Raw genomic sequence first — 20,914 nt, forward strand, 5'->3', positions numbered from 1 at the left:
TATTCACTTGATCACTATGCTTTGGGTAATGTGGAACTAACACTTTGTCATTTGGAACTGAGATTGCCTACTAAGATCCATGTAACATGAACCAACTAGCTCATCTATTTACCTTTTTCCAAGTGTAATCTATAATTACGAATTAATAAGAACACAGAATCATGATTGATAAAGGCTGCCAAGATTCTAATCTGCTTTACATTGCTCTTGAGAACTTCCCTGTAAGCATACTGTCATAAATAGGTTTGATTCTAATATCAATCAGCCTAATTGAAGGTCTGTGTTTTGGTATTGGGGGTTTTGTTTGTTGGTTGGTTTTTTGTTGTTGTTTAGTTTTTTGTTTTTTTTTTTGTTTTTTGTTTTTTTTTTTTTTTGGTTTTTCGAGATAGGGTTCTCTGCGTAACTAACAGTCCTGGCTGTCCTGGAACTCTCACTACATAAACCAGGCTGGCCTCGAACTCAGATATGCCATCTGCCTCCCAGAATACTGGGATTTGTGTACCACTACCGCCCGGCTAAGGTCTGTGTTCTTAAACAGTGCCATTTAATAGAACTAAAATGTAAACCATGTATAATTGTATATTTTCTAGTAAACACATTAAAAACTAACAAAAAATAGATGAAAATCATTTTAGTACGTGTGGGGTTTTTGCTTTTTTTTTTTTTTTTTTTAACCAGTATATCTGATGTGTTATTTCAGTGTGAAATCAGTGCAAAAAATTTTTTGGGAGATATATTTTGCCCTCTTTTGTTTTTGTTTTTAATTACTTAGTCTTCAGTTGATATACATTTTAAATGGCACGTCTCAATTTGGACTGACCACAATTAAAATTTCATAGCCACGTACATAACTAGAGCCCACTGTGTTAGTATTTTTCTAGAACTACTTCTGGTTTTGTTTTTGAGACAGAGTCTCACCTATGTAGCCCTGGCTAGCCTGGAACTGGCTATATAGACCAACCAGATAAACCTTGAACTCAAAGAAATCCACCTGCCTCTGCCTCCTGCATACTGAGACTAAAGGTGTGTTAGAATTACTTAAAAGAGAATGCTATTGTGTGTCCATGAAAACTTTATGAATATGAGCTTTTAAAAGAATGAAATGGGGGTGGGAATTTTTTTTAATATAAATAAGATCATTTATTTGGGCCAGTTTATTTTACACAGAGAAGCTATTACTGACTATCCAAAAATATTGATATGTTGGCATCATGTCATCTCTTGTAGTATATGGGATTTTTCTAATATCTGATACTGATAAAACTGCCTATGATAATCTTAGTAGTTAGCAATCTCCAAACTAATGGATTTCCTTCACGGAAGCAAAATTAATTCCAGGGACTTTGTTTCTAAAGTTTCTGAGTTTTGTGCAGTCAATTTTGAAGGATTACCAAGAAACACTTTTTAACTTGTTGTCTTTTATATATACAGAGAATCTTTATAAAAATTCTGATAACTTCAAATGCTAAGAGCATTGTCAGCCATGGTTTTGGTGGTAGATTACACACACAGAGATCTAAAGTACCACCACTCCCCCAAAATGTTGCCTTCTAACTAGCCTTCTAGGCTTCTGGTCCACAGTCACATAGGTTAGCATGGCATTTCCTTTCTCAGCTACTCTAAGTAGGTGGAGAACTAGTGGATCCCTCCCTTGGATAAAGTCATTGCCAAGGCCAATAATGTGCATGATATTTGAAAGCCAGCCTCTCAAGAGGTTTTCATTATTTGTAAAATCTGGACTCTTTAAAAACTCTAAATTGATGTTGCCCCCGAGAATGCATGTGATTGCTATGTTTGAGAAACCCATTCCTAAAAGATAATGCTCTTTGGGAGGTTACATTCTTGGGTTAAAAGCTTGGCCTGGCCGTAGTTCTTAAATATTCCTTATAAAACCACTTTGTTAGAAACAAAGTTCTTTCATATTTAGTTTATTTGTATCTCTTTTCTTTTGTTAAGCACTTTATCTTTGTTAGTGTGCTGCATTTGCAAATATAATTCAGAAATTCTAAATTATGTAAAAAATTGATAAAGCATAATGAAAATGAATGTCCTTTTTTGCATTCAACTTGTTTTGTACTATATGTAATCAAAATACATTCTCTTAAATACTCTGATTTTAAAGTGATTCCTTCGAAATGTCAGTGTTGTCTTTTCCCAGCCAAGCCCCTGTTTACAGAGTGTGATTTATTCTGACAGTGATGCAGATAGGCTAGCTTCATTTGTGTCAGCAAATAATCTTTGGTTTGGTTTTGTTTGGTTTATGCTTTTTGAGACAGGGTCTTTCTATATAGTCCTGTCTATCCTGGAACTTATATAGACAAGGCTGGTCTAAAACTCACAAGAAATCTTCCTGTCTCTGCCTCCCAAGTGCTGGTGATAAAGGCATATGCTACCACACCTGGCCTGCATCACATAATCTTACAAAATTGCTTTTTGTTTGCAGTTTGTAATAATTGTCTTTTCCAATGAGTCTCATAATGTGAATTTTTTTTTCTTGAAGATTGTGATAGCTGGTTCGAAACAGCAGTGTGAAAAGAGACTGTCCCAGGGTTTCTGCTGTCTTATTTCTACTTAGAAAATATTAAAATGTTTTTGCAAAGCACTCCCTATTGGTCCTACTGTGCTGTCTTGTATATATTCAGTACATGTGGAGTTCAGATTTGATAATGTTTTATGGTGTGCTGGTCATTGGCCCAGCTTCTTTGAATGTCACTATCTCTATTTGTAAGCTGGAAATTCAGTGGCTGCCATGGGAAATGACATAGTTGTCAGTAGCCCGAGAGGACAGCTGCCCCGTTCCTGGCAGTACTTAGAATGACTTACATGTTTTCAGTGCTTATGTAGTAGTTTAACAATAAGTACTTATTATTCTCCCCGTTACTGCCCTTAATAGCTATTGGAAAGTATGTGCATACATTCATCTGTAACTTGAATTTTAACCATTAACCTAAAAATTATGTCGGGATTATTACTACTTTTCATTTGTACAAGAGGAAACCTGCCCCTCTAATTCAGAGAGTTAAAGCCCCTCTGAAATTGCTGCAGTTGTCCAACACACAGTTCCCAGCCACATTTACAAAATAAAAATGGAATTGCCTGCAAGTAGGTTGAAATGGCCCTAATGAGGCAGGCAGAAGACCTAAAGTCTTTTCTGAGCTTAGTGGGATAGACCTGTGTCCGACAGCAATGTCCTTACTTCTAAAAGTCAGTGAGAGTTGATGCTGGAATCTGCTGCTGGCTCCCAGCATTGTGTTTGGATCTGATCTTCATTCACAAACTAGTTTGTTTTCTAAACCAAGGTTTTGGTTCTGCACCTCATAACTGGCTGTTGTTGGCCTAATCCTACAAGTAAATCACTGGTCTGCTGCAGTGAGTGAGGATCAGATACATAGTACCCACTGTGTTTGAGCCAAGCAAATTTGGCATTTTACCTGAAGTTGAAAGGCATTCTTTCAATTCTTCCCAGTGCTGATGAAGTCATTCCTAGGTGTTTTCTGTCCCATTTTGGGAATCTTAAATCTGGGCTTACTTTACTTACACAGGTCACTTCGCTGTAAGCGCCTTACTTTGTTGGTTGCATTATTCTTACTAGGTCCAAGCTTTGTTATGTTTAGATTCTTCTAATATTAAATCTGTGTAAAAATGTATGATATGCTACAAACTTTATGCATAATAAGACTAAGTTATAGCCTATTGTAACCTATAAAACATTTCTTGTAAATTATCTAATTTATTTTTCCATTTATGTACAGTTTCTTAATGTAAATTTTTTAAATTTGTTGTGGCCTGCTCTAAACATTCCCACGCTTTTTCCCTTAATGCTTATATGCATGAAAGAATCTTGGGTTCTTCATTTGTACTATGTAGCCAGCCTTTAAGCCAACTTCAGGGTGTCTACCTTTTCTGTAGTTTCTAACTTTTTCTATTTTGTTAATATTATAAAAAGTGTTAGAATCATGCTTTTTATACCCTACTTTCCAAATAAATTCTCTTATTTACTACATGTGTCTCGATTGTTTCATCTGACAGTACCAAGTGGCTGCATTTTCACTCTGATTCAGCATAAGGTTTGATTTCATGGCAGTTAACTGATAGATTAGAGCATAAACTCCATGGGATCGAGGACATTGTAAAGATTTGTTCACTCCTGTATCACCAATACCTGGTACTGAGAAAGTATTCAATAAATGACATGTTTAATGAACTGACTATAAAGTGTCCTTATGTATCTAGTCTGCTTGATTAAGATAGTATACCTTCAAAGACTCACACCTTTCTCATTCTGGAAGTGAGGCCATTTTTCTGTGTGTATGTACATTGACAGGATTTTTCTGAGATGTCAGGACATCTGTGATACCTTGGTGGCACAATTTGAGAAAGATTTTTATTTTGTGTGTACTGTGTGCATGTCTGGTAGCCAGGGAGGCCAGAAACTGGCGGATTCCCCTAGAACTAGCGTTAAAGATGGGTGTGAGTGCCGTGAGTGAACCACTGTCTTCTGCAAGAGCAGTAACTGCTCTTAACCACTGAGCCATCTCTCCAGCCCATCTCATGTTTAGTGGTCAATGCCTGTTTGAGAGGGCAAAGTTCAAACTGATGTCTTTGTCTTGACTTCAGGTATATAGTAACAATTGAACTGTGATGTGAAACAACCCTCCTGTTAAAATCCAGTGAGCAGGAAGTAGGATGAGCATGAAACCCTCCTCACTGGATGAGGATGGTGAAGTGTGGAAACACTGCATTTGAGGGTTGATTCAGCTCTCCACGCACAAAGTGCAACCTGTAGTTGGAAGTAGCTGCTAAAGAGTTCAACACTACACCAAAGTCTAATTGCTTTGTTCAAAATCAATATTACATGTGGGAAAGAAAGTTGATATTTGATTTTGTGGGTGCTATGTCAATTGTGGAAGCAAACTGTTTATTGACATTTCTCAGTTGTGGCCAGTGTATCTTAACCACTGATGGTCTGGCATCCACAATCTATTGACCAGGTCTATGATTTGTAAATTTTGGTTTTTCGAGACAGGATTTCTCTGTAGTTTTGGAGCCTATCCTGGACTAACTCTGTAGACCAGGCTGGCCTCCAACTCTCAGAGATCCACCTGCCTCTGCCTCCCAAGTGCTGGGATTACAGGCGTGCGCCACCACTGCCCGGCTTGTAAATTTATTTTAAGATTATTTTTTTACATTTCGGTGTCCTTTTATGCAACGTCTTAAGACTGGTTGGCCATACGGACTTTGAGCTTTGTTATTGAGACAGGTTCTTGCTCTGTAGCTCAGGCTGGCCTTTGGACCCTGTGTAATCCAACCCCAACTCTTTCTGGCTGTCGAGTTCACATATCTTAAAAGCCAGCACGCACATCCACACCTACACACACACACACACACACACACACACACACACACACACACACACACACATGCATGGCTGGCCTGGGCTAGTCTTTTGGAGGATAGACTTGGTAGAGGGAAACATCTTTGTGCAATAGATAACTGTCATCTGCCCAGTTTCTCTTTGTGCGCCATGTTTGTGTCTCGTGTCGGAGTAGGCCAAAAGAGGATGTTTGATCCTCTGGGGACCATTGCAGGCTACCATGTGGGTAATAGGAATCAAATCAGGGCCTTCTGAAAGCAGCCAGTGTTCATAGCTGCTGAGCCATCCCTCCAACCCCACAATTTCGTCTTTGAGCCTCTTCTAACTCTGTACCACCTTTCCCTGTTTAGATTAATTTCCAATCTTCTAGAAGAAGGCCACCTAGTCCCTGTGAAACATTTTCAAAGTGCAGATTTCATTTCGGGGACACTGATGGGAAAGCCATCTGTGCTTGACAAAATGAGGTAGTTTGGCAGGTTATGTGCATGCATAGCCTTACTTAAAGTAACTTGCTGTGACGGAAACACCATGGCCAAGCTGGGGAGGAAACTTACATGTCATTTTTTATCATGGAAAGAAGTCTGGGTAGGAACCTGGAGGCAGAAGTTGACACAGACCATGGAGGAGCATTAACTGGCTCTTACAACCTGTTTTAGCACCCACACCCAGCTTAGGGATGGCACCAACCACAGTTGTGGGGGGGTGCTCTCAATTACTACTTAAGAAAATGCCCCACAGACCTGTATACACCTACAGCCAACACTCCCCTTCCCCCACGCTCACTTTTTTTTTTTTGGTTTGGGGGTTTCTGTGTAGCCATGGCTGTCCTGGAACTATAGATCAGGCTGGCAAGCTCAGAGATCTGCCTGCCTCTGCCTACCAAGTGTTGTGATTAAGGACATGCCCCACCATGCTTGGCTAGTCCCTTTTTTATGGGGACAATTTTTTCAATTGAGGTTTCCTCTTAAATGACTAGCTTGTGTCAAGTTGACATAAAACTGTCCAGGACAATGACATAAATGGATGCTCACAGAGAACAATGGAGGCGGCCAGAGCTCCTTATCCCTTAGATTCCTCATGAATTTGAGAACACACAGCAGGAACGAGAGCTTTAGATTAAAATGCACAAAAGTGGGATAGATGTTAAAATATACAAAATAGGCTATTCTCACACAGATGGAGTTGGCATGTGGAGAAAAGTGGAAGCCAGTGTGCAGTTATACCCAAGGGAGTGACTACATCATGGTGGTCCAGAATGAGATGGAAGTGAGGCCAGAGCAGCACAGCAGGTCTGCAGCTGGTCCTCCAACCATCCTCTTTGCATTGCTTAAGATAGTTCGCAGCAGCTGGGCGGTGGTGGCACACGCCTTTAATCCTACCACTCGGGAGGCAGAGCCAGGTGGATCTCTGTGAGTTCGAGGCCAGCCTGGTCTACAGAGCGAGATCCAGGACAGACACCAAAACTACACAGAGAATCCCTGTCTCGAAAAACAAACAAACAAAAATGTTCCCAGCAACATGTCCCAAGACTGGATATGAGAAAGCAAGATGTGCCTAAGTTCTGCCGTCCCTCCCACTGGGTGAGAGAACTCCTGGGTCATCCATATCTGCTTCCTAATGTTAAAATAAAAAGCTATCCAAACTATGGCCTGTAGTAGCCAGCCTCTTCTCTTTGTGTCCTGGCAATAACCTGGAGCTTTGCAGTACGCCTAGCTATACTCATGTGACCTGCTGTCCATCTTGAAAAATACAGTACTTTACTGACTTCAAACATACATGCAGTGTATTTTGATCATATTCACCCACCCCACACTTCTCCCCCAACTCCAGTTATCCACCCTCTCTTGCTGTCTGTCTTGATGTGAATTCTATACTACTGCTTCACCTCAAGTTTTCTCCCTGATTGGCAATCTGGGGTTTTACTTCATTCTTGAGTAAGGTCAGAACCTGGGAAGTCCCAGTCTAGATCCCAACCACCAAGAACAGCAACACCAGGGCTGGAATGTTCTCTTGCTTTGAACTATAAAACACCAGGAGTGTCTGTGAACCCTGTGTTCATTGTGTAGCAATCCATCAAGGTCAGTGTTGGGGTTGCAGCATCTAAAACCTTTTATTGAAAATCGTACTTTTAAAATTCAAGTAGCAAGGGGGAGTGTAGGAGAACTTTCTAGCATCGTTTCCACAGGATCTGCTCCAAGCTGGACTAGACAGAACTGGCTAAGTTTCAGAGTCAGCCACTCCCCCAAGAGCCACAGAGGAACCAGCCCAGGCATTGGAGGCATTGGCATGTGCCAAGCAGCGGAGGCAGTGAGGCTGGAGGCTGTGCTCAAAGGGTCTCACAAGGTGACTGTGCACCAAAGAGAGCAGAACAAGGAAGCCTCTGCACATGGCCCTGACCAGCACTGTGGTGACCATGGACGTGACATCTCCCTTGCCTGTGTGTCATGAAAGAAACCACAGTCCATAAAACTGGTACTTTCCAGTCCTGAGCTCATCCAGAACTCTGGTGAGTGTGTTTGGATACCTCCATATATTCATATGCATGATGCACCCTTTATGTCTCCGGTATGAAGTGCATTTACTTGAATTTTCTTTTTTTTTGTTTGTTTGCTTTTTGTTTTTGTTTTTCAAGACAGGGTTTCTCTGTGTAGTTTTGGTGCCTGTCTTGGATCTTGCTCTGTAGACCAAGCTGTCCTCGAACTCATCTGGACTTGTAGCTTGCAGAACTGATAAAATAAGGACCTATTGTTTAAGCCACCAGGCCTGTGTGTTATTTCAGACAAAACTTGTATTCATGTTGCTATGATAAAAACGCCATGACCAAAAGTGACTGCATGGAAGAGTTTATTTTGGCTAACAGTTCCAGAGGGAGAGTCCATAATGCTGGGACAGGGCAGGGTGGAGGGAGGGAGAGGCATGGCAGACAAGACAGCTGGAGCAGGGAGCCGAGAGATCACATCTTCAACCACAAACACAGAGATAATGAACTCTATGTGGGGCGAGGCTATGAACTCTTAAAGCCTGTTCCCAGTGATGAACTTCCTCCAACTCCCCCCCCCCAACATTGCCACCAACTGGGGACCAAGCATTCAAATACTAGGGGTGCGTTCTCATTCAAACCACCACAAATCTCATCCCCAAACCAAAGGTCAGGCAGCTTGTCAGAAATACCGACCCGTCCTGACAAATCTCTCCCTCGGTGTTAAGGAGAGATTAGCTTCACTGCACCTAATTGTCTTAAAAATGACCAGTTTGAGAGGAGGTGAGGGATGGCTCAGTGATTAAATTTGTACTGCTCTTGTAAGGGATTCTAGTTCAATTCCCAGCATCCTCGGCAGGCATTTCCCAACCTCCTGTAACCCCAGCTCCAGAGGAATCCAGCTCCTCTGGCTTCTGTGAGCACCTGCATTCGTACATAGAAACACACATACACACAAGTTTTCGTTTTGTTGTTGTTGGGTTTTTTTTTTTTTTGTTGTTTGTTTTTTTTGAGACAGGGTTTCTCCGTGTTGTTTTGGAGCCTGTCCTGGAACTCACTCTGTAGACCAGGCTGGCCTCGAACTCACAGAGACCCTTCTGGCTCTGCCTCCCGAGTGCTGGGATTAAAGGCATGCGCCATCATCACCTGGCTTACACACAAGTTTTTAAATCTTAAAAGTCACTGGGTTTGGAAATCATACAGCCTGGTGAAACATAAGTTTTTCCTCTTCTAGCTCTTCTGTGTGGGTTATGATGACAGTGACCTGGACTGTATTTTATGGACTCGGGGTCTCTTTGGCAGAAAGTATGAACTCTTCACTTGGCCTTGCAGATGTCCAGTGGGGACTAGGACTGGCTGAGAAGGGTTGCCACCTGTTTTCATATTCTGTCTGTTCTGTACTGCCTTAGGCTTTGGGTTACTGCTCAGCTCTGCATGTGGACACGTTGATCATTTAGGAAACCTTACCTTGGCATAGACTTACCTGGTATCTCTGTCCCTTCCCTCCCTCCTCTCTCTCTTTCCTCCTCATCTTTCTCCCTACCCCCACCTCCATCAAAGCTAAATACACCCACAGTACTAAGACTCAGCACCAGACCACAAGAGTGAGAAGAGGTGGGTGGCATCCAAGCTCCTGGGAGATCCCTGCCCATTCCCAGTGAGTAATGAACGGTTCCCCTTTCCTGCCCATGTCTCCCTATCACTCCTACCCAGTATCTGGAACTCTCCAGCCCTTAGGAGGGACTCATTTGTGAGCAGAATCTCCCCCATTCTTCGGCCACCAAATAAAGCCTTTCTTTATCCCTGACATTCATTTCTTTGATGCTGGTTGTTCCATGAGATGAGCATCCAGGCCTGGGCCCCGTGACATGAGGTATTTTGTCACCACGGCTTGAATAGACAAATACACCAAGGTCCCAAATACAACCTTTCTGGAAAACCAGGCAGATGGCTGCTGTGCAGATGTGTCTCTGAGTAAATCTGGCACCCAGTATCTCTCTTACCTCTAGGATACTTCAGGGTTGCCTCCCACTGGAGTTAGTCTCATCTTTTCCATGCCCTGCTCCCAAACCAGACTCCAGACTCCCTGTGGCCCTCTGTCCTTACTCCTGCACGTCTCTCAGTTCTTACAATGCCCTTCCCTTGACCCACAGTCCATCTGAAATTTGTTAGGATTGCTTTCTTTTCTTTTTAGAGACAGTGTCTCCCTATGTTGCCTGAGCTGACCTTGAACTCCTAGATTCAAGTGATTCTCCTGCCTCAGCTTCCGGAATAACAGGCTACCCGAGCAAGCCACCATATCTGGATTCAGAGGGATTCTTTAGAAGATGGTTGTCATGCTGCTTCTTCCTTGACGGGCTCCATCTCTAGCATCTTCAGATGTAGCCCATGTGAAGGTTTGTCTGGAGTAGGGGAGCACCCGCTGCGAGGTCAACAGCTGAGTTCCCTGCTCTGTGCTCTCTTCTCAACCAAGAGCTTCTTATCCAGGCTGGGCTGGCTCTGATCCATCTCCCCGTGTTCCCTGAGATTCCATTTCCAGCCTCCACACCTCACCCCAGCTACTCATTCACTGAGGTGGGATTGGAGAGGGGGCTTTGTGACGCCACAGGACCAGCATAGACATTAGTGACAATGACATGGATTTTGGAGTCGAGCCTGGTGGGGTTTCATTTCTGGCCGGCGACCTTTGTGGGGTGGGGTAGGAGATGTCTTGAGTGAGACCTCTCCCCTGGAGTTTCAGCTCCCTCAGCCATTAAGGAGGGGACCAGCCCTATGACTGTCCCTGGGCTTTGGTGTAGGGGTGAGGCTGACACCTTTTTGTTGTTGAAGGAGGTATGCATTGGAGCAGAGCAGACCAAGCCAGGTCTCTTCCTGAGCACATATTTTAGTGTCTTTTTAAAATTACATTTTAAGCCGGGCGGTGGTGGCGAACACCTTTAATCCCAGCACTCGGGAGGCAGAGCCAGGTGGATCTCTGTGAGTTCGAGGCCAGCCTGGGCTACCAAGTGAGTTCCAGGAGAGGCGCAAAGCTACACAGAGAAACTCTGTCTCAAAAAACCAAATAAATAAATAAATAAATAAATAAATAAATAAATAAATAAAATTACATTTTAAACTTCATTGTATTTGTGTGTGCATATGAGGTATGCACACATGTGGAGGTCAGAGGGCAATCTGGGGAAGTTGGTCCCTTTACCTGCTGAGCCATATTGCCAGCCCACCCTGAGCACATCATTAAGAAGTCAAACCCTCTATCCAAATGATGCTTCCCAGGTACACGTTGATGACCTTGACTGTTGGCAGTGGGGCTTGGGGAGTCAACGGGAGCGTTTGAGGTCTGCTTGGGGCTTGGGGAGGAGGTACTAGGCTTTGGGACATCCTCAACTCTGCCATGGCGCGTTCTCCTGCTCCTTTGTATTTATTTTTATTTTTGACAAATCTTACCATGTAGTCCAGATTAGCCCTAAACTCGGCCTTTCTGCTTTGGCCTCCCAGGGCTAGGATGGGTTAGTTCTGAGAGCCAGAATCCAGTGTACTGAGCCCAGAATTCCCTTCTGAGAGGAACAGTCCCTGGAAGTGTCTTTGCTGGCTGTTCTGTAGGCCCTTGGTGATGCCCCCTGGAGTATGTCAGAACCAGCACCCCATCTGTTTCCCTGCCTTCTTTTGCCACTGTGAAACCTTAGAAAGGGATAACCCAAGGAGATGGGGAGCGGACACCGTGAGGCTTCAGAGCCCTGCTGTGTGTGCTGGCGGAAAGGGGCAGAGCCAAGACAGCCCAGTGGGGGCCAAAAAGTGGCACTGAGGCCCCACCCCCACCCGGCCTGTGTAAGTCTGGGCAACTGGTATTTGCCTTTGAAAGCCCCATTGCGTCCCAGGGAACGTGGGATGGTAACAAAGCCTACAAAGCTGGAGAGATGAGGAAATGTGACAGGGACTGAGAAAAAAAGTGAAAAAATGTATGGCTAGAATTCTGTGTTGGGTGTCATGGTACACTTCTGGAATCCCCACTTACTCAGGAAGTAGTGGAGGCAGGAGGATTGAAGCACAAGCTCAGCCAGGACTACAAAGGAAGATTGTGTTTCTGAAAACAAAACACAGCCGGGCCCTTTAATCCCAGCACTCAGGAGGCAGAGGTGGGTGTGGGCTTTTGAGTTCAGAGACCAGCCTGGTCTACACAAAGTGAGTTCCAGGACAGCCAGCCAGGGCTACAGAGAGAAATTCTGTCTTGCGGGGGGGAAGAGAAAGAGAGAGAGAGAGAGAGAGAGAGAGAGAGAGAGAGAGAGAGAGAGAGAGAGAGAGAGAGAGAGCAGAAAAGAGAGTCTGGCTTTCAATCAGACAGGTTGAACAGGTGAGCATCCAATACCCTTCCCTGGAATCAGCCTTGGTCATGTGACCTGACCAGTAGGAACAGACAGTACCTCCTCATTTCCCCAGGAAATATTTCAAAAATCATCAGCAACCCTCAGGCTCTCTTTCTCCTGTTCCTGTGATTAGAAGATGCATGTGTGAAAGTGGAACCCGGAGGAGCCAGGGCCTGGGGTTGTTAGAATAGACACCTCTCCCAAGTTGTTCCTTGAAAGGGCCCTATGCCATCTGTTTTAGTGCACCAAGACTGGAGAGTGAATTGGTGCAGGGACAAAACCCAGCCTGGCCTCACAGTAGTACACTTGGGAATTGTTTGCTTCATTTAATAGAAAAGCAACACAATAGGACAGGCACAAAGATACAACACAGTCTCGTGGCAGTGCAGGGCCCCTTCCCTGGCATCAGCTGCTACTACTTGCTGCTGCTCTTGGGAGGGGGCCGGTAGACCCCGATGACCACAGCGTGGTCCCTCTCGTAGGGCTCCAGCGTTAGCTGCTCCTGAGGTTTCAAGTTCTCCTGTTGCAGCTTCCTCACCTCGGAAGCAAACACAGCTTCCGCAGACGCTGTGGAGTCGATGCAGTTGGCCTTGATGGAAATGAGAAAGTGGCCTCCGTTGCGCAGAAAGGTGTGGGCGTTCAGCGCCACGATGCGGGACTGGTCTGGCTGGGCTACGTCGGCGAAGATCACGTCCACCATTCCGATGAGCATGCGGTACTTGAGCGGGTGCCGGGCATCTTCCAGTACCGGGATGATGTTGGTGCGTTTCTTGGCTACGTTGACCAGATCGCGGCCAGCGCGGTGGGAAAACTCAACCGCATAGACCAGGCCGTCGGGGCCGATGATGTCGGAGACGTGAGAGACCGTGGTTCCCGAGGCGGCGCCCAGGTACAACACTTTGGACTTGGGCTTGATGTGAATCTGGTCCACGCCGCCCAGGATGGCGGCGGCCAATTTGGAGCGGAAGGGGTTCCACGTGCGGTACTCCTGCTTCTCGCCGTTCTCCACCACCGTGACGCGCTTCTCTCCGTACACCGAGACTCCCGGCACCATGTTCAGGGTGACCAGCGCGTCCTCGGCACCGCGGTAGATGAACACGCCCTCGTGCCGATGCGGCTCCACCGACACGGTGATGCCCTTCCTACGGCGGCTCTTGTTCCTGGCCGGGCCACCGCGCCGCTGCCCGCCTCCGCCGCGGTCCCTGCTGTCGCCGCCGCCACCGCCGCCGCCGCCGCCGCGCCCCCGGCCCCGGCCGCCGCCGCTGAAGCCGCGTGTGCGCGCCCCAAAGCCTCCTTTGCCCCCCGAGCCCGCGTCACCTCCTTTGCCGCCTCCCTTGCCGCCACCCCAGCCCCAGCCGCCGCGGCCGCCCGCCGGTTTCATGGCCCAGGCAGTTCTGGGGAACTGCCGCGGTGGTCGGGGATCGCCGGGGACCCTGGGCCGTGGCTGCGGAGGGGGGACAAGTTGGTGGCGGCGGCTGCCCTCAGGATTAGCGGCAGCTGGATGCAGGGGTCCGCGGTGCGCGCATCCCGGGATCCACGCTTTGACGCGGTGGCTTGCGTGATTGCATCACAGCCGTTTTGTCGACCCTGTAGCTCCGGAAGCCCCCCTGCTCCATCCACCTGCGCGCAGACGCAGCCTGCTCACTTGTAACCCTTTGCCTACTCTCTCCGCCAGTGCTCTCCGCTTCCCCGGGGACTCTGGGTTCTTCCCCCGGACCCCACCAGTGGCCTGAGTCTCTGTGGCAGTCCTTGGGCTTGCCCGCCCGTGTGGCCGCAGGAAACTTACCTGGCTCTGAGGATTTGTTTGAATGGGGACAAGTTTCTTGAAACGGTTTGAGCCTTGTCATCCCATCTGAAAAATAGAACCCACCTGTGTGGTTCCTCATCCACGTACCCGTGCGGCAGTCTTGACGCTCCACAGGCTTAGCTTGTTTCGAATTTATATTTCTCTGATTAGCCTTTTTAACTGGGATATAGTGTACATTCGATAAAGTGCATTAGCTTTTGCTCTCTTTAAAATAAAAGCATCGCTCTTGAAAGTCTGCCTTTTGAGATGACATGGATCTCCAAATTGGTAATATATTCTGACAAGGCATTTAAACAGAACACTTATGTTCTGACCTAATTATTTCTCTTTGAACAATATCCCAGAGACATGATTCTTGCAAGACACAATGACAATTGGGCACACAAAATGAAAGTGATGACGTTGGCTTTGTGGTCACTGTGGAAGTCCTGAAGGAGATGAAGAGAGGACCAACCCAAGAGATAATTAGAAGACAGTTCATAGGAATTGTTGATACATTGGCTATGGAAAATCAGGAGAGAATTTCCTGATTATTATTCATTTTTGTTGTGCTGTGTGTCTGATCTGAGGCCCTTTGAATGCTGAGCAACAGCTTTCCCTGAGCCACACCTCCAACCTGAGAAAAAATTCTATCCTGACATTGCCAAAGCATCATTCCTTCCTTGGTGCCTCAGTGCCCGCAAGCCCAAGCTTCCATTGATCCCTGCTTAGTTTTGCTCTGTGCTGCATTTCGTGCGCAAGAAAGTGAGTGTTCAGTGTGAATGGGGACACACAGGCCTGTAACCTAAACCCTATAACACTTCAGCGCGAAAGCAACGGCATGTTTACCCTTGAATTTTCATCTTTGCTTCAAAACCCACTCTTTCAATCAAACCTTGAGCAAAGAGAGGAACCGACGGGCAGCACCAAGGACAGACACAGACGCTGAGGCACAGGCTTTAGCGTCCGGTCAGCACCAGGGACAGCGACCGCAGAGCAAGGCCCTTGTGACCACTTTTGGTGGCTTTTGGGGCTCCCCTAAGATGGACTGCCGTGTAGATGGTGTAAACATCCGTCTGACCTCCCTGTTAGTGGAATTAAATGTCAGGTCCAGAGAAGCGGAGTGCATCTGAGGATCAGAACATGAGCCAGGGAGCGGATGTTGACTCTCCAGATGTGCACAGGTTAAAGCTTGTCCTTCATCCCATTCTCTCCTCTCCTGCCTCGCATCCACAGACAGCAATGGCAGGGCTGCTTCTCTCTGAGAATTATAAGACCTCCTTGATGGAGGACACGAGTCTGCCTTAGGATGCAGACAAGGTGTCAGAGGGAGAAATGTGATATTTCTGGGGTACCTGGTTCACAGAAAACACTCTTATCACAAATTGAAGAATGTTCTCCAAAATGAGCTATATTTGCTGTTTTGGTTGTGTTTCCTCCAACCAGACCTTGTAATAATAAATTTTTGTGTCTACTTGACTTGGCCATTGGGTGCCCAGATACTCCAGTAATACTAGTCAAATATTACTCTGGGTGTTTCTGGGCAGAGTCTGGATGAGATTAACATTAAAATTGGTTGAATTGGTTGAGTAAAACAGTTGTCCTGCATTGTGTGTGTGTGAGTTTCATTTAATCAGTTGAAGGCCTGAATAAAATAAAAGGCTGATTTTTCCCAAGGAGGAGAGACTTGTGCTACCCAGTATCCTTTGACCTGACACATCAGTTCTTCTCATCCAACACGTTTGAAGAAGGATGTTAGTTTTGAAGATTTAGGATTTGCCAGAACTCATAATTGCATGAAAAATAAATGCATGCATGTTCATGTGTGTGCATATCTCTCTCTCTCTCTCTCTCTCTCTCTCTCTCTCTCTCTCTCTCTGTGTGTGTGTGTGTGTGTGTGTGTGTGTGTGCACCATCATTTCTCTACAGATTCTGTTCTTCTGAGTGGAAGACTTGGGTCCACATGGTCCAGATGGAGATGACGCCATGAAGTGTATATATACAGAGGTAGGAGAAAGAGGACAGGGCAGCTGGGAAGGACATGTTAACAAGCAGATAAACACTGTGGGTGACTGAGGTGCATTTGGTCCTCTTATGAATGGTGTGGGGAAGCATCTATAGGAATGATGTGCTGTTTCTGTGGGGCTGGGAGATTAATCCACTATTTGCTTTTTCTCTATCATCGGGTATGGGTTTGGGGCATTATTTCCCACCCTTCAGGTTGCTCTCATTGTGCTTCAGCAAGCTCCATGGTGATGCAGCGACCCTGAGGCATGTGAGGTGAGGAGCTGTCTTCATTATGGTGGTTAATCGCCCCTCACTGAGCTGAAATCAGAGGACCCAAGAATCTGGAGTACAGCATTAACAGTGCCTGCCAGTACTTGACCAAAACAACTTATATGCAACTAGTAATTTTAAAAAAAATCATGAGGGCTGGTGAGATGGTTTAGTTGGTAAAGACACTCGCCACCAAACCTGCCTGACTTTGATCCCAGGGAGCCACGTGGAAGGAGAGAACAAGTCACTTTGATCAGCACATTCATGTCTTCTTAGGGTCTGTGTATGCTTGTGTTCATTTGTGTGGACGCTGGTGGAGGCCAAGGCCAACATGACACGATGTTCCTCAGGCACTGTCCACCTTGTTTTGTCTAGAACTCACTGCTTGGGTTAGGCTGGCTGGCTAGTCAGCCCTGGGTGTCTACTTGTCTTCTCAGGCATGAGATTCCAAGTGTGCACCTCCACATCTGGCTTTTTGACATGGGTCTGGGGATTGACTCGGGTCCTAATGTTCATATGGCAAGCCTTCGTGTCTTCTATTCTAATGGTTTGCAGGTCTGTTTTGTTACCATGGCTCTGTAATATAATTTGATTTTGATATACCTCCAGCATTGCTTCTTCTGTTGAGGACTGCTTTTTTTTTTTTTTTTTTTTTTTTTTTTTGGTTTGGTTTGGTTTGGTTTTTGCAGACAGGGTTTATCTTTTAGAGCCTGTCCTGGAACTCACTCTGTAGACCAAGCTGGCCTCGAACTCACAGAGATCCACCTGGAGGACTGCTTTTGATATTCAGAGACTTGTCTTTTTCTTTGCACTAATTTTAGATTTTTTTTTTAAGTTCTGTGAAGAACATCATTGGGATTTTGATGAGGATTGCATTGACTCTGTAGATTATTTGCATAATACTAATACCACGTTCATTATACTAACTCTCCTGATTCATAAGCATGGGAGATCTTTCCACCATCCAGCATCATCTCCAACTTCTCTCTCCAGTGTCTTAAAGTTGCCATTGTAGAGATTGTCCACCATGTTGATTAGCTTATCCTAGGGATTTTTTTTGTTTATTGTTTTTTTTTTGTTTTTTGTTTTTTGAGGCAGGGTTTCTCTGTGTCCTGGCTGTCCTGGAGCTTGCTCTGTAGACTAAGGCTGCCCTTGAACCCACAGACATCTGCCTGCCTCTGCCTCGCAAGTTCTGGGATTAAAGATGTGTGCCACCACCAATAGACTATCCTATGGTTTTTTAAAAAGCTGTTTTATATGTTTTAAAAATTCACATATATTATTTATGCATAATTATATAACAATTGGTTTCACTTATCAGTTATACATGTATAAATATATATAATTATATAATTACATGAAATCCTTTCTCTCTATATATGTATGTGTATATGTATATGATTTCTCTGTGTAGCCTTGGCTGTCCTGGAACTTGCTCTGTAGACCAGGCTGGCCTAGAACTCAGAGATCTGCCTGATTCTGTCTCCTGAGCGCTGGGATTAAAGGCATGTGCACTATGCCTGGCTATACTATACTTTTTATCTTCACTCCCTCCTATGATCCTTTCTTGTCTGCCGTCCGCCCCCTTATGGCTAATCCTCTTCCCAACTAGCACCCCCTTTCACTTTTATGTCTTTTGTGTGCGTGACTCAATGCATTTCATTCTGGTGTTTGCAGGTGCATGGGTAAGGGGTAATTTGCAGGCGCATGGGTAAGGGGTAATTTGCAGGTGCATGGGTAGGGGGTAATTTGAAGGGGTAAAATGTCCTCTGTCCATAGCTTGTACTGCCTCCCTCTCTGCGGTGAGGTGGTGAGGACACGTTAGGGATGTCCTTCCCCCTTGCCCCTCCCCCCTCCTGCTGGTGAGAGAGCTGAGCCCTTTACCAGCTGCAACACTTGGGCAGCACAGCAGAGCTGACCCTGCTGACAAGGGCACAGGTGAGCCAGCCCTGAGAACATGAGCATGGCCTAGCCCCAGCCCTCCCCTGCTGCCATATGATGGCATGGGCTGGGGAGAGATGCCCTCCTACACCCATCAACACCTAAGGCAGGTCGGAGAGCTGACCCTGAGGTAAGAAGAGTGGGAGGGTAGTCCCTGCCCACCATGGGCTGCAACACTCTGGAGAGCAGGCCTTGTACCTCACCAGGGCAGCACAATAGAATTGACCCTGTCAGTGGAGGTGTGAGCCAGCCCTGAAGTAGTAAGCACAGGAGAGCTGTTCCTATTTCTTTTGTTGTTGTTGTTGTTCGTTTTGTTATTTTATGTATACTAGTGCTCTCTATCTGCATGTATGCCTTTATTCCAGAAGAGGGCACCAGATCTCATTAGGAGATGGTTGTGAGCCACCATGTGGTTGCTGAGAATCAAACTCAGGACCTCTGGAAGAGCAGCCAGTGCTCTTAACCACTGAGCCATCTTAGTGGTGAAATTGGGTTGGAACTTCCAGATCAAAGCTGGAATGGCTACCCACTACACCATCTCTCCAGTCCCTATTCCCATTTGTCCCCGTCCCCCCCTTTTTTTTTCAAGACAGGGTTTCTTTGTGTAGTTTTGGTGCCTGTCCTGGATCTCGCTCTGTAGACCAGGCTGGCCTCGAACTCACAGAGATCCACCTGGCTCTGCCTCCCAAGTGCTGGGATTAAAGGCGTGCGCCACCACCTCGCAACCCTGTCCCCATTTCTTCTCTGTACTTGTCGTGGCATGGAGGGGAAGATGCCCTCTCCCCTGCCCATCAATGCCTGAGGCAGGTGGGAGAGCTGGCCCTGAGGTCCTAAGAGTGAGAGGGCAGGTTCTGCACCTTGCCTGGGCTGCATGATAGAGCGAGCCCGGTCGGTCCAGGTGTGGGCGAGCCAGCCCCAAAGTTGTAGCACGGGAGAGCTGTCCCCATTACCCATCTGTCTTGTGATGGCGTGGGTAGGGAGGAAAGATGCCTTCCCTCCTCCTCCCATCAATGCCTGAAGCAAGTGGGAGAACTGTTCCTGGGGTCATAAGAGCAGGAGGGCTGTCCCACCCTCAGCAGCTACAGCACTCAGGAGAGTGGCCCCTGTACCTTGCCTGGACAATACAGTAGAGCTGGCCCTGATGGTGCAGGTGGGGGGGGGAGCGGACCCTGAGGATGTGAAAGCAGGAGAACAGGCCCCGCCCCTCCCTCCTTGCTACAAGGGTGACCTAGCCAGGGCAGCGCTGGAGAGCTCCCCCTGGTGGTGAAGACCGGAGAACTGGCGGGTGGGCCGACCCTGCAGCTGCCCAGGCCCAGAACCACGGCCATGAATTCGCCCTCCCCAACATCCACCCCATCTATGATCTGCTGGAACACATGAAGGGGCCTGACCCACAGACCCAAAGCTGCAGGATCTCCACGACACAGCACAACAACGGACTATCCCAGAGGAGCCCCAGTGAGGGCCCAGCACTGACGATGTAGCCGAAACCAGAGGCCTCAAACCAGACCTATGGACAAAGGGGTTTACTGCGTGACTTACTCTGTCACACTGGAGCTTCCATGATGAGATTTTTAATTTTTCCTCTTTTTTCCCCTTTTTCCTCTTAAATTTTGTTTTGTTTTGTGAGGGTTGCAGGGGCACAGGACAGATGCAAAGGGACGGGAAAATGAATCTGGATGCATGATGTGACAGACACATTGACTAAATAGAAAGAAAGCTTAAAGAGATGTCCTGTGTCCCCTTCACAGGAGGAGGTTGGTGGCCCAGCCTTGTGCAGGAAACCACAGCTGCAGTGAGTGCAGCGGCCACGTCACATCCGGAAGCCAGCATCTCACAGTGTGCTACCCGGTCTCCAGCTCTCACATTCCTTCTGCCCGCCCCCCTTTTCTCAGTGTTTCCTTAGCCTTTGAGGGGTTGATGTAGACGTCCCAGTTAGGGCTCAGCATCCAACAGTCACTTTTTCTCAGCACTATGACTGGCTATATGAGTCTTTGCAGTAAGTGTCCCTGCTACAAAAAGAAACTTCTCTGACCAGAGCCGATGGGAGCAATAATAAATGGTAACAAACGTAACTATTTAGCAAGCAGTTTGAGGGGCGCATTATGTCCATTTAGAAAACAACAGCACAAAATAAATAAATAAATAAATAAATAAATAAATAAATAAATAAATAAATAAAGCCGGGCGGTGGTGGCGCACGCCTTTAATCCCAGCACTCGGGAGGCAGAGGCAGGCGGATCTTTGTAAGTTCGAGGCCAGCCTGGGCTACCAAGTGAGTTCCAGGAAAGGCGCAAAGCTACACAGAGAAACCCTGTCTCGAAAAAACAAACCAAAAAAAAAAAAAAAGAAAGAAAACAACAGCAGTAGCTTCCCCACTAAGGGCCTGTTCCCTCTCCAGCCATGGGGTTTTTATTTTATCAGATTGACAGTACCAGATGGGAATGCTCTCCTATGGAGTGGGCTTCAAATCCAACCAGAAAGCAGAAGTAGGTTTTACCCCATAACAGGCCTGACGCTATTGCACCCAGGGGCACATTTTGACTCGTTGATTGATGGTGTTGTATACAGGGCTTTTCTGCATCCATTGCGATGATCATGTTTTCTATCCTTAAGTCTATTCATGTAACCAACCTTGCAACCAACCTTGCATCCCTAGAATGACATGAACTTGGTTGTTGCTGTGGGATATCTTT

At 46.3% G+C, this 20,914-nt stretch overlaps 1 protein-coding gene across 1 annotated transcript; it reads right to left on the minus strand.

The window, feature by feature from the left end:
* Nucleotides 1-12,116: 12,116 nt before the first annotated feature.
* On the minus strand, nucleotides 12,117-13,777 carry Fbll1 (fibrillarin like 1). Its single transcript, XM_028864299.2, has one exon. The coding sequence runs from the start codon at nucleotides 13,593-13,595 to the stop codon at nucleotides 12,630-12,632; it is 966 nt and encodes a 321-aa protein (XP_028720132.1). The 5' UTR covers nucleotides 13,596-13,777; the 3' UTR covers nucleotides 12,117-12,629.
* Nucleotides 13,778-20,914: the final 7,137 nt, after the last annotated feature.

This window comes from Peromyscus leucopus, chromosome 8b (assembly GCF_004664715.2).
Source record: "Peromyscus leucopus breed LL Stock chromosome 8b, UCI_PerLeu_2.1, whole genome shotgun sequence".
NCBI classification, from domain to species: Eukaryota; Metazoa; Chordata; class Mammalia; order Rodentia; family Cricetidae; genus Peromyscus; species Peromyscus leucopus.

What these genes read in the sequence shown, in the direction of transcription:
- Fbll1 (XM_028864299.2), bottom strand. Translation starts at nt 13,595, where the DNA reads ATGAAACCGGCGGGCGGCCGCGGCGGCTGGGGCTGGGGTGGCGGCAAG.